Genomic DNA, 16,330 nt, shown 5'->3' with positions numbered 1-16,330 from the left:
AAAATAAGCACCAGTGAAGTTGACTTATATATGGGGAGGCTGTGGTCTCATGGCCCAGCTTACGGGACAGGCAGAGGCCAAGGCCCAGCTTTGGCTTACGGCATTTAAGACACATTTCTGCTGAAGGGGCTGGTGTTACATTACCTGTGAATTAGAAAGGAAAATGAAAATACAATGTGGAGTGTATTTGAGCTGTATTTCTGTTAAAGCTGGTTCCCCCTCCCCAAACCCCTCTTTTAATAAAGGAGAAAAAAAACCCCAAACAAACAAACAGGAGATGCACTTTTTGGATATGAACAGGCCCAGAGCACAAAGCTCCTCCCCTGCAAACTTCTGCTTCTGTGTTGTCACTGCGCATGTACCGTCTGCGCAGCTTCAAGTACACCAGGGGCATCGCCTCTAACAGAGAAAGGCAACAGATTTGTCTTATGCTTGTTTTCATGTTACGTGGTACTGAAATTCAATTTCTTGTTTATGCGTTCCTAATAAAAAGTTCTTTAAAATGACACTGCATTGCTCTCACCTTCTTGAGCTAACTGTGATGACAGCAAGCATCATTTCTTACACCAAACAGCGGGGAAGGGCATGTTCCACGTGTGTGTGCGTGGCCAGGTAGAGCCCTGAACCTTAGCTGCTGCAGATTTTAGGTTAGGTTTAACTGGGTTAGAAACAAAATTATAGAAGGGTAAGAAGGACAAGTATTGTACCAGCAGGGTGTGTAATTAGGAGCCCTTACTGATGATTTTACTTGCAGGTGCCTTCCAATAAAATAAGAAGCATACCTCAGTCACCTCAGCTGTGGAAAAATTAACAGGACAAGACTTGCACCTCACAAAAATGCCTTCTCGTTGAACAAATTGATAGTGAAAGCACAACCTGCTTCCTGGAGCTTCGATTAAAAGGCTAGCCCATAACCTGCGTGATTCTGACCGGTAGCAAGTAGTGTTGGAGTAAAAAGATAGTTTATTACATAACTTTTAGATAATCAGATAAATAAAAGATATTACTTACAAGTCAAGGCTAATCCTTTTAGATGAGTCTTGCCTGGTTTACTGCAAAACGAAGCAGCTGCTAGCCCCACGTGCAGTTACCAGTTTAGGCACAGAGGACCCCCACAGAGCTTTTGGGCGGTACCGTGTGCCGCTTACAGGGAGCTCCAGGGAGGCTGGTACTGTGTCCTGCTGCCTACACAGCACAGACTAACATAAATAATTTTTCTGCAGCCTTCTCTGAAAGCCAACAGCCCATTTTATATTACAGCAGTTACACCCAGAAGTGTTTGTTTAAACTGAGGATGTTGTTTATTTAAGATAGCACCATAGTGTACATAGACACTTACAGAGTCCTGCCCTTCACAGCTTACAATCTAGGAAGATGCAACAACAGGAAAGGTGTTGCCCACTGCTCCACCTGAAAATTTAAATGGAAAGTGTCACATCAAGGAATGCCACCAGTCATCTTAGTGCTACTTTATTACATCATCAGATACATCAATGCCTGATATGTGCTATACGTTAATTCCTGATGCACGCTAAGTGCTGCAGTTCAGTGCCTTGTACTTGGGTTCAGCAAGTCTTTCAAGAACTCTGTAACTTACACTAGGATTGCCCATTTTCCCAACAAATACGACCCTTCCCCCATTGCGCCTGCTGACCTGATGGGCGAAAAGAAGTCAGAAGTATGGGGGAGCAAGGAGGACTCACACTGGCACAAAGGCAAGTCAGAATTAAAAAAAAAGGAAAAAAAAGGATGGTCTATGCAAAACCAATCACACACAAGACCACTTAATTACACTGTTGTAAGGTAATGCCTTTTGTTGCTAACGTGAGCCTGTCTGCACTAGCATGAAAAACAGACATCAACCAGCAACCCGAATTTACCTCAAGTTTGGTATCTTTAACATCTTAAAAATCTTTCTGGGCCAAGAGCTAACATGCCCAGTTTGCCATGCTCTGGGAACCACTGCTGCCGTCTCCCCTCACTGCTTCCCCTGCAGTCAGGAACCCGCCGTCCCCAGCCGCAGCCCTCCCACAGCCGGGGTGTGCGGCGCAGCTCTAGTTACTGGGCAGGGTGGGCAGCCACACTTGTAACCAACCCGGAGACCCCAGACACTGGCACTAAATTCTTAAACCACACACAGCCTGCTCCCTCTCCCTTGACCTGCAACCTAACGGCTGAGGAACACCAACCGCAAACCTCAGTGGCTTGAATAACGGCAGCAAACCACCTCCCTCCCCCAACACACAGAACTACTTCAATTATATTTTCAACTCTCAGTGTGCAGAATTCTTACTCCAAATGGCACTTGCTACCCACTAATCAGCATGGTTACAAGTACTGAGCTTTCTTCTGCTTGGTCCCCAGCCCATCAAGATCCTTCCAAGTTAATGAGTGTTGACTTAACACTATTTCTTCTTTATACAATTTTTCCTCCTCTGTACCTGGCTGTTTCTGCACCAGTGCAAAAAGCTACATCCCCTGCCCTGCAAGCAGCTGAGCACTTTCCCTGACATACAGCTTTTTGTCTTCAATAAGACACCTCAGTCAATGCACATGACATAAAATTGACTTCAGAAATACTTTCTAACCATTTCCAGTAAATAAAGAAAAGCTGGGGGAGTTTCCCTAGGGAAGGGCCAAGGTAAGCAATTCCAAGGTAGGGTGCTTTTTGCCCCAAGGGTCAACCCCAGACTGTAACTGTGACAGAACTGGAGTGGGAAATGGAGTGCTTCAAAAACAGAGTTACACACAGCAGAGCTGAACGTACAGTTACAGAACCCATGGAGGAAAGTTACATGGTCAAGGGAGAAGGGTGGGAGCTCCGTGTGCAGACTAGATGGGCAGAAAGCAGAAGAGTGGAAGTGTCCAGGAAAGCTTATGGGAAATTAAGCACCACTTCATCTGCTAAACACTAGAGCCTACTTGGTCCCGGTGTGACCACTGCCTGCAAGGTCCTTTGTATACACTGGCAAAATGAGCGACCACAGGAAGATCAATAAGCCCAGAGGTGCAGGAGTGTCACCTACCCCAAAGACAAGGCGAAAGGCAGCAGCAGTGTCCGGCAGCAGAGGCAGGCAGCTGGGTGACAGAACTGGCCTCTGGAAGAAATTAGTTTTTTTCCTAACCAAAGCTTCCCTGTTCCCATTTAGCCTAGAGAAAGGCAGAAGAGGACCGAGCGCAAGCAGGCAAAGTGCCGATCCATGGCAAGCGGAGCAGCAGACAGACTGAAACCCAAGCATCTAGTCATACAGTTCCCAAGTAGCACGAAACGCGGAACAGAAGCAGCCCCAAACGAGCAGGGAATGAAACAGAAACGAGATGCTGCAACACAAGCAGATCAAGGATTTGTTTCTGGAAGGAAACAAAGTGCGAAGTAAGTAATCCAGAAAACTGATGCGTAACTGGTACTGACACTAAGGTGTAGCAGAAGAGCTCAGCCCTAGACAGAGCCTGTGGTGACTTTTCTGGGACACCAGCTAGTGCCGGATGGTGCTACACACAAGTCAGTCAGCTTTAAGACAACACTGACAATTTCAAATCTGATGCAAGGAGCAGCTTTATACAATTCTTCCAAACTGAAGCAATACATGAACTTCTCCAAAGACTTTTCTACCCACCCACCCACCCCCAACAGTCAGGTTTTCATCATCTCCAGCAGGCATGTATGGAAATGCTGAAGTACCAGTTTCCACATGCACACACACTTACTCATCTTTTCCTTTCATTTGCAGAGCTCTGCCATAGCTGCACTTCCCTTCCTAGCAGAACACCACCATAAGCTAGAACATCTTCTGCTTTCTTTATCTGGGATGTGGCATCACTCCTCTGGTAAGTGGACAGCTGACCTGCAGCAAAGCTATCCAGAGTATCTTCTGGAAAGGAGCTTTTATCAGCCTTTAAGCTCCAAGTTTCTGTTTCAAAATAAGAAAGGCTTTAGGTCCATACAAAAAGAGCAATGTTAGTATTAGCTCTCATTTAATTGCTTTCAACTACTGTATTTTTAAAAAAATTAAGTTTATTCATTAGGATCATGTAATTTAGTGAGACTGTAGTTACACCCAAATTAATGTTCACTTTCAAACTAACCAGAATATGAATGCTGAAATTTCCCTTAAGCTACAGACACACCAACATTTTGGTCTTCTAGTTTTTTAAAAGTTACTCATGCTCTTTAACAGCTCCCTAAATGCATGCTTGCTACTTGAACGAGTAAACATCCTCGCAACGTTTATTTCACTTTGTGCGCACACCAAAAAAAAGTTAAAATGCCCTAGCAGAGGGCTGTCTAAGAAACATACACTATACCTGGACCAAATATGAAAGTTCTGTGAACATCGGACAAGGCTCAGACTGTTACCAATATGTGTTTATGCACGTTTTATAGGAAGCAGTTTCTGCAGTTACTGCAGTATTTTTCCAAATAATGAAATTTACATTGATCCTAAAACCATTTTGTACCAATATGGAAAGTGTTGAAAAGATTCAGTTACACTAGTAGTCAGTAGTTAGTAGAAAGCATTCAAAAAGGAGGGTCCATTTGTTTTTCTTTACTCTTGTTTTCTCCATTCAGGGCATGAAAAATACATGTTCATGAAAACTTACCATTTGGATTTCAAATTTCCTGCTTACTTCTCATTTCAACTCTTCTGGTTATTGCATCAGTCTCTCCCTCAGTTAAGACATGATGTGAAGAGCAAGGACCAGTGGAACAGCACAGACTCTTCACTCAAGTAGCCTACAAGTACCCTTCTTAGAGATAAACATGAGAAGTATTTCCCAGCACCTTCCAGGAATTACTACTCCTCTCCTCATAGGAAGGGGAGGAACTAGGGCAAGTTAATAAATATGAAAATAAATTATATCCTTCTCCTCACCAAAAACACTGTTTTAAGCTATTAACATCAATAGAAATTTTATCTTTGTTTGGATACAAACATCTAAGAGGCTATATATTTGCGTGCCATGTTCAGGCAGCTCATTTAAACAACGTAAGAAAAGTTAGTACCACACGAGCTTTCCAGGATGATCTCCTAGATAGCTATCTAATTCTACAGCATCATGTTCTGACTCATCTAGTTCCCTTTAAATGGTCATAAGACACTATCAGATACCAAAACAGACAAAATTCAGTGCTCTAGTACCCATCAGCCCTTCACAGAACAGATGTTCACATGGAAAACCCTTAATACCACACATGCATTCTTTTCAAGTCTGAGTATGAAAAAACAAGATGATGTAAATATAACATACTCTCTGTCTTTGTTATAAAAGGCACATTTAGGCAGTTTTAAATGTGCTAAATGTTTTGTTTCCAGTGTTAAAAATTAATTGTTTAAATGAAAAGAGCATCTGCAGGAGGTCAATTTAATCATCAGTAGGCAATGGAAGCTGCTGTGGAGATGACGATGAGGTTACTTTTCCGGTGATCCAGTATTCTTATAAATATATAAAACCTCTGCAGATCAGCCTTGGAAGGGAGATCCACAAAGCAGTCTGCAGAATAAAACTTTTCTGTCAGTTACTTGGTATTTTTGGTTTTATTTTTCTGTTGATGCTGCTGCCATAGCTGGTTTCATGCCCTCACGTGTTGACTTCAGCTCCTCCAATTCTGTGTTTAGTTTGGTGATCACCCACTCCAGGGCATCCCGACCCTGCCAGGAAAATACTAGAATTTAGGATCAGAACAGATACACCACCATTGCTCATGTTCCTATAGTTTTTCCTCTGTCAGACATGAGACATTTTAAAATTAATGTCATGCCCCGCACAGTTTAATACCAGTTTATATTGATAATTTCTTAGCATCTTCTCATGGAAACTTCACTGCAAAGGCATTTGCTTACCCCGTAAGCAAGAAGTAAATGCAATATTCGTGTGAGCTCACAGTAGCATACCTAGGCAAAAAAAGCCTAATTCAGCAGCTTTCCCTGTCATTTTTACTCTTTGCTACTCCCATCACCCAAAGAATATCAGCAAATTTATGGCAAAGTCCAGATACTGTTCTCAGATTCATTAACCAAGTTATACGGACAGTTTTTGAGAAGATCCTGGACAAAGAAAGATAGTCTTCCAAGTGCTCTTTGAAGTAGCAACTAATTGATTTAGTATCTAGCAAGAGTTCAGAGGTGGACTTGCACTGAATTCTGATTCATGCACAGCAACTTTTCAGCACATAAACCAGACTAATTGGAAGACCACAGGCACATATTTTGTATCAAGGTACGGTCCTTCTCTGTTCAGTACTCAGAATGTGAGTGCCCCAAAGCTAGGCACTGACAGCCAATGCTTTGTTAAGAGCTGGGGAATCCAGCAAAATAAGCATGTCAAAACCCTTTAACCTTAAGAAGACACTGTAGCAGCTGCAACCCAATAACCCCAAGATGAGCACGCAGCCAGGCACACAATGAAGCCAATAAAATAAAGAGAAGCACTTTAACTAAATAAACGTGCAAGATTTTAGAGCTCCACAATCTCAGAATGATAGCTTTTGCCAAAACAAGCAGATGGGATCAGACCAGGAAAACACCTGGCCTTTTTTCACTTAAAGAGAAGCCAAGAGACATTCACCTCTATTACCCTACCAAGAAAAAGAAGTACAGAGCAGAGCAGTAACTGGGAGCCATATGGCTCTGGCCAAGTCTAGAGGAGTTCTGGAGATAAAGGGTCTGAACCCACAAAGTCCTAACCTTCAGGAAAGCCAGTGTCAGTGTTCAAGCCCTTTGCAGAGACTGAGGGAAAGGAGGGGAACACCCATCCACACACAGATAATTTTGTTCAGAACTATGATGTGCTGAGTTTTTTGTATGCATTATAGGTGATAAAGTGAACTAAAACCTCATCAAGTGTCCAGAACCTACTATCTTCCTTTATAAACCACTAAGCATGAACAAAAATCTGCATGAACAGCTTTGAAAACCTCCACAACAAAAACAATCAAAACAAAACCCACACATACTCTTGAAGGAATTTTATTTTTTTTTGAGGCTAGAAATATTAACAGCCCAGTTCCAGGCTGTGAAGGGTAACCTATTAAAAGAAATAAAGATGTACTATGAATAACAGTGTATTTATCTCAAGACCTTTACTAAGTTCACTGAAGGACTGGCTCCATTTCTATTCAGGTTTTTCATATTACAGGAACTTACAGAATAAACACTAATTGCTATATCTGCACTGGGAGGCAGTCCTTAAACGGAGAAGTCATCCACGTATAGGCAACAAAGCGTTCAGCTCTTGGTCAGAGCTCAGAAAGGGGGATTCTGCTCTACCCAGAATTACCTCAAGAACTAGTATGTTTATGTTAACTCAGTTCAAGATAACCCTTTCAGAAATACTAACAATATTCAAGAAAGCATGATTTACATTGTCCAGTTCAAGTATGGGTTGCTGAAAAAAGTCCTTAGGAGAGTATGATTTAACTTCCGAGTTCCTTCCATTTGAGCACCAAAAATCAACCATGCTTCAGCAGGTGATAACTTCCACCCTCCACATCCTTGCAAGACCTGGGAACACCAGCAAAGCATGCATAAAAGCACCCAGACAGGAGTAGGCTAGCATAGCAACAAGTTGTAACTAGCCACGAATGGAGTGCTCCTTAAAGAACAAAGTGGGGGGAGAGAGGGGGAATCATCTTACAGTAAGCACGCATTAGGATATTTGAAAGTCAAGCTAAAACGTCCTCTCTTAGGTGACACAGGCACAGAGAACTGGGTAAGACGGCAACAGCTTAGCTGTTATGTTTGTCTAATTGCACAAAGAAGATATGTCAGAAAGTCAAACACGGTTGATGTAGCAAATGCTCAGTGGAAAAATCAGTCCCTGACTACGAAACCACCAGGTCATAGAGTTTTAGTTGTTATAATTGTTGATAAGGTAAAAAAAATACAATCCATGACGTTCAACTGAAGCACCAAGATATTTCCTTCAGTTTTTGAGACTACATAGGTCTGCGTGTCTCCTTAGACCTGCATGTGCTATATGCTATATTTTGCAGCTATGAATAAACCTGTGATATTGGCAAGGAAGACTTCAGAAATATTCTGCACAGGAAATTAAGTTACAAATCTCAATCAGAGGCAAAGCCTCCAAGTACTGCAGAACTTCCCAGTTACCAGAAAAAATCTGACAGAGGATTGGTCTGTAAAGTTTCACACTGTATAACAAATTCTGTAGTAGTCATTAAGCAAGCACATTCATTACCAAGCATGCATATTATATTAGTCTTTATTGCATATGTTAGCAGTATGAGGTGTTTGGCAGACCAAAGGCTGCATATGAAGATTTGTTGGTAGAGCTTAAGTGACTGATAAATGCTGAGCCTTTGTAGTTGATGTTTTCCAGAAAAACAGCCATAAAAGCTTAGTGGAATGAGAACATAAAAGCAAACACTCATGGCATACACTGATCTCAAAGTAAGCAGTATAAAAACCCCTACATACTTAACTAGGAGAAGCAGCATAATGACTTTTTTCTTTTTTTAAGGAATCTTTTTAGTCGAAGCATAAGCCAATACAGGAATGACAGAGACAGGCTACACTGACTAGTGGAAGGAAAACAATCTGTACAGAGGTATCACAGAGGCAAGTACACTCTGTTCTCAACCTTGAAGTCAGATTTTTTCATAGTCACATCACTTAAGGGATACGTCACTACTGAAATGAATATAACTACAAGACCAATGAAAAACACGAACAATCTGGCGTTCTGACAGCTTCAAGCTTTGTATGGATTTCCACGGAAGTTCACAGAAGGGCATCAAAATTCCTCAGGCATAAGAAAAGCAAATACAATTTCACTATGCAAACAATTAACCCTGTCAGGCAATCTGTTTCAAGTGATCAATTTTATATCCTAAGAATACAATTCTGTTTCATTTTTATAATGCCAATTCCAGTCACTAACCAATTCATTAATTTCTTCAGGTACTACATACTGAAATCACAGAAACTAGGACCAGATCAAACGCTTGGTAGAGGGACTCACTGACAGGCCTAGTTATCTGCAGTCATTATTCCACTTTCAAACCACAAGCAATACTGTGTGGCACAAGACGTGGCTGCAGCAAGTTGGCTGTCCAGGTGGCATAAGCACAGGTTAGTTGATCCAGCCAAGATCTGACCTACTCTCACTTTCTGCAACTGCAGTGTAATGAACATGTTTGCCATTCCTGTATGCAATGTATATAAAACAAACATGCAGGTTAATTTACGAAATTCACACGACAACAATCCATGCACATATTTGCTAGAAAGCTGAAATGCTGTACCAAGAAGAAGAATGCTGGCATTACCACTAGTTAGTACAAACTGTAGATGTGGAGAACTGCTAGCTTAGAGCGCTTTCAGAATTTTGAATTATCCACTCAATAGCATCCCACCCCTGGAGTAACACAAAAAAGATTTACAACATATGGCAAATGAGTTTTCCATCATCATTGAAAATAATGCATCATCTGCCACCTCTACCTCAGAGCAAAATCTCAATAGTTACTTCCTATTTCTTCAGAATAAAAAAACATTTTCCAGCAACTTTCATGAAGTTTAAGAGGGGTTCTAAGAGCACAGAGGCACAGCACAGCATGCAAGAGCTAGTTATAGCAGAGTAGGTTACTGGCTAGCAATGAAAGAGTGGGCAACAGCAAGTACAAATTCCTGCCAAATTCAAAATCTCTAGAGACTCTTCAGTGAAAAACAAAGGTCTTTTTTATTTGCAAGAAGCTTGTGAGCCAGTGTGTTCCTTGAAAATGGCAGAACAGAAGAACAATCTTTAAAAGAAATTAAGCTTCCACACAGGCAACACCTGAACAGGTACCAAGAAATATTTACACGCTTTCGCTAAGTTCAATAGAGACATGCAAATGTGACAGATGCCACAAGAGGAATTCAGCCAGCACTTTTAAGTGTGCCTAGTTGATCTGGCCGTTTCAACTAGCTAGAGCTTTGCTATCTCCAAGTCAGACTGAAGTTTGGTTGTGAGGCCGGGTTTGGATTCTTTTCAAGAACATATGCCCCACAGAGACTTTTAAATGGAAACTCAATCAAAATAGAATTGTAATTTATCTGAAATACATTGCAGTTATGACTTTCAAACAAACACAGTGAGCACTCAGCTAGTTACAGTAACACTTTGGTGTCTAGAAATTACCCATCACTTCTTCCTCATCCCATGATTTTAACCTGTTTTCCTCTCATTTTTGAAGAAACACACAGAAGAGAGGAAAAGGAGGCTTTCTCCTCTCTGACCTAGTTGGTCAATACCTCCTATCAAGTTGGCTTACACAGCCTTGGTCAAGCTACATATCAGGACAAAGGGCTGGCCAAAACAGAGGCTCTCTGGCATGGTAGGAGTTATCTAGGCCACATTCCCACTGTGCTGACCCTCTGAGCACAAACTCTGACTTCAGGTGCACTTATCCTGCTGTTTGGCAGTGATGCCTATGCTCCTCTAGCAAGTCCATTTCTTTCCCAACTTCCCCAAAGAAGAACAGGACAAAAGTGCCCAAGAACAATCATTCCCCAGCTCTGCCTGTGCTGAAGTGCAGCTCCATGGCTGCAAGCCAAGTAGAAAAAGCGAGCGCTAGACAGAGGAGTCAGTGTAGTGTTACCTACAAAAGCCAGCATAGCTTCACCTCTTCAAAGAATATGCCTCTGCTTACACTACATTACTTTCAGCCAAAGGCACGGAGGCAGCTCAATAACGGGTAGGAACTGGAACAACTGACAAAGCAGCATAAAAAATATGCTAGGATTAAGTGCTAAATCCGGATTATAAAGGCTGAAAAGAAAGTTATATTCACTACTAGCACTAACTCCTGGAAATAGGAGTTTAGTGTTTAAAAAGGTGCTTTGGAAAAAAAACCCAAAACCCAACTAATAATATGTATATGCTAGATGTAACTGTAGCATACACACAGAAGTTTGTTTGTTCTTCTGTGCAATTCTAGTTGAAAAACAGATTTAGTTGTGAAACCTTTTCATGCTTTGGGAAATTTTATTCTACTTGCTGAGGTCCTACAAAAAAATCAGTTGAAACTCTGTGCACAAAGTTCTGAGAAACTAAATATAGTACTCAGCACACATGATTGACAATTACTATTTCAACAAAAAGAAAGGTAGGGGTGGAGGGAGAGAGGGAGAAAACAGAATAAAGATGTACCTTTCTGGCATTAGAAGATATTGTGTTTGCCATTAAGCTCTCCAGATAACTGCTCAAGCTAATGCCTTTAACAGTAATAATTGCTTCTTGAGTTAGTACAGTTCTGTAAGAGAACAAAGAAAGGTTAATATTTAAACTGAACTGGACTAACATAATGTCTCCTATATACAAAGAAGCATACAGATATCCTTACTTACTTTTCAGGGTTTTCAGGATGAGGTGTGTAAACCAGTCTCTCATCAACAGACACTAGGTTTGTGAGAGTAATCTTAAAAAGAGAAAAAAAAAGAGCTGAAATCCTTACTTCCTGCCTTTCATTTTTCTGTTATCAACAGTACTACTCAAAAGTAGAGTGCTCAATTTAATGTCAGAGACAAAGCAGCGTACACAGAATACAAAACCCAGAACACAGTCAATAAAAAGACCTATAAAGGGTGATGCAGCTTCTCCTATCCTCGATCTAATTACATCAATCTAAGTTCCTATCCACACTACAAAGAAGAAACAGCTTTCCATTTGTTTTCTCTGAATGTTGAGTCTTATATGATTTATGGCTTGGGATTCAGAGAGGCTCTCCAAGACCAAGATCACCATAACACTATTTGGACTATACAGAAAATTAATACTCACGAAAAGACAATGCCTCTTGTACAGAGACAAGGCTCTCCTACAGACAACTCCAATCTGATAGTTACAAGTTCCCAGGACACCAAAATACAGCATAAGACTTAATTTACATTTTGTAGAACAAGCTATTCATATAGAATTCAAACTATTTTACATGCATTCTGAGAAATAATCTTACATTAAAAACAGAATCACAGATGTTTGATCCCAAAGTATTTAAAATTTCCTTTTCGTGGGAAGATGGAGGGCAAAAAGAGAGACAACTAAGACATGGAACTTGCCGCCTCCCAATGGAAGACGCAAACACATTTCTAATCTAAATGTTAAGAGCAAAACACCTTATCTCCAGTACTAATCACCAGAAACTTCTTAAGCTATCACTCACATTAGTTGAGGAAAGCTCCATCTTTTTTTCCACTGGATCTACCACAGAATGTTCCTCAATGTAAGTCAGAGTTCTACTTGTTCCTAAAATCTGAAAGTGAAGAAACAAAAAAATTTAAAAATAACAAAGTTAAGCACTAAAAAAACTCCAAAAAACCAACAAAGCTGAAATGCATAAATGTCCTTAGTGACCCCAAATAAAGGCAAAGTAATTAATGGATACCAGAACACTGTGATCCGTGGCAAGACTACATCCTCATAGGTTGTATCAGCCATACAGCATGACACAGTCCAGTCTGTAAGGCATGTACAGACATACAAACAAAACATTGCAGGCATATTAAAGCCTACAACATATTCTCACTACTAAGTACACTAATTACAGCTTATGTGATATTTCCTATAAATTAAGCTTTTACTTTGAATTCAGCTCCAACTCAGATGACGACATAAAAATGCATCACACCCTTAAGAAACCATTAAGCGCACCGCTTTTACAATACTCGGCAGTCTCCACTCTGTGCTGAGAAGACGGTGACTATGCAGCCTCCCCTTGTTATCAAGGCTTCTGTCAAGGACATCTACTCCTACCACACATGGATTCATAGGGTTGGGGTACTTTCTCATAGCAGCTTTGATCACTGTATCCCAGGGGTGTCTGTAAAAAGAAGAGGAGACAATATTTATAACTATTTTGTATTTAATAAAGTATTCAGACAACACTACATCAGGGATCTAGCTTGTGTAACATGGCGCATGCTGAACAGCTTCACAGCTCCCCATAGTCCCTTCAGAATACAGTAATGCTTGGAAAGGCAATAAGAAAGTATTGATACAAAAACACAAAACAAAAAATATTCCTTTCTTCAGAGTGAAGAAAGGAATTATTAAACCAAGACTAACAGAAAGGAGGGCAAGGGGCAACAGTCACAAATTGCTGCAAGTGACACTCCAATTAGCTGTACAAAAACTCCACAATGACAGGGTAGCTGTCCACAGAGACTGTCGAATCCTGATTCATTTCAGAACTAAACCAGAAAAGCAGCTTGACCTAACATTTTAAGTTAGCCCTGCTTTAAGAAGGGAGCCGGTCTAGATGACCTCCAGAAGTCCACTACAACATAAATTCTTCCGTAATTCTAAGCACATCAAATAAACTAAATTAGAAATCATTAGCTTCTGTTCTTCCTATAGCAAAAAAGCAAAGTTAAATTCAACTAAAAAAATCCAAAAAACCAAACCCAGAAAGTTTAAAATAAAACCACAGATTTTTCAGAACCCATATCAGCTCACTGCCATAAGTCTGCACCTATACTACTGCTTCCAGCAGCTTGTTAGCATGAATTACACTTATACATACTCTTCTCAATAAGGAACTGTTTTCATGAAACAAGTTTTGGTTAATGTGAAACTCCTGGGATCAGAGCAGCCCCACTACTGGAGGCCAGGCTGTCCACACAGCTCTTGTTGTGGGACTTCATTTATCATCTTCTGAAATGGAGGAGGCTAGAGAAACCATGGACTTGTTCCAATACAGAAATTCTGTCCCTAAGCAATGATTTCTGTATTCAGAATAACTGACAGATCTGGAACAAAAGGTTTATACCCTTTAAAGGTACTTTTAAAAATTCAGCTATTGATATCTAACATAAGAAGGCTTAGGAGTGTAAAGTTGTACATTGGAACTGCACTTAGGGCCCTAAATGGATTTGATTTTTAAGAACACTAGTTTTAGTCTTAAAATAGACTGGTACAGAAGGGCATCAACAGTACACCACTGCAAGAGCAAACAGAAGCTTGGAAAAATAAGGGTCTTTTTTCCAATAAGAATAATAACAAAAGGTCTTTCAGCTTCATTGGTGCAAGCAGGAGAAACAGAGCTTTCAATTCCTACATCAGAAGGAAGGCTGGAAGACCATTCCTTGTTATCTTCAGTGACTACACATCACAATCGGCAGAAGATACACAAACTAAAATGTCAAATTTCTGTTAAGTGTCCTTGAGGGGTTTTAAGACTCAGAAACTTGATAAGGCACAATATTTTATTAACCCCTGAAATGCACTATGTACACACCTGCACACATTACACTGTAGGATGGGGGCGTTCCAATACAGATCTTGATGAGAAAATGCCAAATAAAAATCGATTTTGTGTTTCCCAGATGACAGATACTCCTCTCAAACTCAGAAGTAACGCCATACACAAGCAGCCTTTACTAGCCTCTGCCTGCCATTTCACAACAGAAGCTACTGTTTACTTATACTAGACGGATGTCAAAGTTGAACACCTAATACCTATGTCAGCATAATTAATTCAGTTGTGTTATTTAATTAAAGACATTTTAAATGGCATTGAAAAAACTGGGATATTTTGTAAATATTTTAGGAAATATCACACCTGGCACTCTCCAGTTTCAAGATTTTTAAGAGACCGGTAGCAGATGAAGTATTGGGGGCATTTTAAGAGCTGTGCTGGAACTGCTGGGTCTTCCACGTCGGCTCCCGGGTATGGCCTGTTACACACCTGTTGGTACTTTCACCTGTTGTTCCCTCACTACACAGAAGTGGAACTGGATGACCAGAACCACGTTCGAAATACGTTCAACGCAGAAAAGGCCTGGCAGTAAGAACAGCTATTGCTTAATGGCTACCTGTGAGGTGTCTCTGTGAAAGCCACGGCTAAGGCAAGCCACATAGTCACTCTGTCGTCCATGCCCTTGGAATGTATCATCAAGCACGTCCGTAGCGTGGGGTTTGGGTTGGGTTCTTGGGCTTTTTGAGAGCGTAAAAGTTCTTTTTCCCTAAATACCTACACCTTTATCAAGCCGTTACGCCGCCGGCCAGCTCTGCCGCTGCCCGGTGGGAACGGTACTTCCCTCCGCAAGCGGCAGGAGGTGGGAGAAACCCTCGCAAGGGTCCGAGCACGCAGGGAAGCTCAAGGTGATGAAGGCCCCGCAGCGTGGGGAGCGCTGCCGCACCGCCGGGGACCGGCCCCCGCCCACCCCCCGAGCCGGAGGGAGTTAAGGCCGCCAGAAGCCGGTGCCCAATCCCCGGCTGCCGGGCGAAGCTTCGTGCCGGCACAACCGGTCAGGAACCCCCGCCGCTCCCAGCCTCCCTCCTCCGGCCGCGCCCGCGGTGATTTCCTATTTCCTCCTGGCGGGGCCCGGCTTCCCCGCACGGCCCGGCCCGACCCCGTCAGGCGCCGGAGCGGCGGCCCGCCCGCGCAGCCGGTGGAAGGAGCCGCGCCGCCGTTCCGCGGCCGCCCCTCAGCCCGGCCCCTCACCCGAACACATGCTCCGAGCTCCAGATCTTCATGGCCGCCCTCGGTCTCTCCTCAGGGCCGGCGGGAAGGCGGGCGGGCGGCCGGCGGCAGTTCTCGCCTGACAGCCACACGCCGGCCGGCCGGCGAGCGCGAGCAGCCACGGGGGGCGGAGCTCCGCGTGCCGGCGCTGGGCGTGCCCAGCCGGCTCCTGCGTCACGCTCTGGCGTCACGCGGCTCCGTCACCGCCTCGCCCCCCCCGCTCCCCCCTCCTCCTCGCGTCAGTGGCACGGCGGCACCGCGCAGGCGCAGCGGCACGGGCGGGCCAGGCGCTCGCTGCGGGCCTGCCCGGGCGGCTCCGAACGGTTCTGGGCGCCGCTCCGCTCCGGTATTACTGGAGACGGAGCGAGCAGCCGGCTTTGCGCGTTGCTTACGTTGGAGTTCTGCTTTCAGGGCGCCGGCAGCCCAGGGCGGGACACTGGGTGCAGGGCGCGCTGCTGTGCCTGGGGGTGAAGGGATGGCGCTGAACGCCTTAGCTGCCCTGAAGGCCTCTGCACACAGTAAATTTTGTAGCGAAGATCTCGGTATAAAATCGTTACGTATGGGGGAAAAATAATAAAGGAGACAAGTTATTTCCCACCAGGCTCTGCTGAACGTTACCGCTGGGTTATTCGGAAACGCCGCGGAGGACCCGTCCCCCTGGGGAGCCGCGGGGAGAGGCGCTCCCCGGGCTCGCAGCCCGCCCGGCAGCGGGGATGCCCGCCCTCCTTAGCGGCATCGCGTCGCGCCGCGCCTGCCGCACGCCTCGACCGGGCTGCCGCGGCCTGCCGCCGTCCCGGCCGCCCCCTCAGCGCGGTGCCGCCGCGGCCGTGCCGCTGGGGGGCGTGGCCAGGAGAAGCGAAGGGA

The 16,330-nt window shown here is 43.4% G+C and overlaps 1 protein-coding gene across 4 annotated transcripts; it reads right to left on the bottom strand.

Moving 5' to 3' along the window:
• Nucleotides 1-1,278: 1,278 nt before the first annotated feature.
• On the bottom strand, nucleotides 1,279-15,658 carry PRELID3A (PRELI domain containing 3A). 4 transcript variants are annotated; one of them, XR_005103096.1, is made up of 7 exons: nucleotides 14,817-15,036; nucleotides 12,655-12,823; nucleotides 12,167-12,256; nucleotides 11,352-11,422; nucleotides 11,155-11,257; nucleotides 3,027-5,651; nucleotides 1,279-1,410 (listed from the first exon to the last, which is right to left on the bottom strand). XR_005103096.1 is itself a non-coding variant. In XM_037379582.1 (6 exons), exons 1-6 carry the CDS (start codon nucleotides 15,478-15,480, stop codon nucleotides 5,538-5,540), a joined length of 579 nt encoding a protein of 192 aa, XP_037235479.1. In that variant the 5' UTR covers nucleotides 15,481-15,658; the 3' UTR covers nucleotides 1,279-5,537. The 4 variants fall into 4 exon arrangements, 2 of the variants coding, with proteins under 2 accessions (XP_037235479.1, XP_037235477.1); XR_005103097.1 differs by having other exon boundaries at nucleotides 3,709-5,651; XM_037379582.1 differs by lacking the exon at nucleotides 14,817-15,036 and adding an exon at nucleotides 15,449-15,658 and having other exon boundaries at nucleotides 1,279-5,651.
• Between the last annotated feature and the right edge of the window lie 672 nt (nucleotides 15,659-16,330).

This window comes from Falco rusticolus, chromosome 3, assembly GCF_015220075.1.
Source record: "Falco rusticolus isolate bFalRus1 chromosome 3, bFalRus1.pri, whole genome shotgun sequence".
In the NCBI taxonomy this organism is placed as follows: Eukaryota; Metazoa; Chordata; class Aves; order Falconiformes; family Falconidae; genus Falco; species Falco rusticolus.
This window is presented reverse-complemented; position numbering and strand designations above follow the sequence as displayed.

Excerpts from the sequence above, each read along its gene's own strand:
- PRELID3A (XM_037379580.1), bottom strand. The coding sequence starts at position 14,896 with ATGATACATTCCAAGGGCATGGACGACAGAGTGACTATGTGGCTTGCC. Across the intron at positions 12,824-14,816 it reads TTCACAGAGACACCTCACAG|ACACCCCTGGGATACAGTGA; the intron begins GTAGCCATTAAG and ends TTCTTTTTACAG. Across the intron at positions 11,423-12,166 it reads TGGAGCTTTCCTCAACTAAT|ATTACTCTCACAAACCTAGT; the intron begins GTGAGTGATAGC and ends TCTCTTTTTAAG.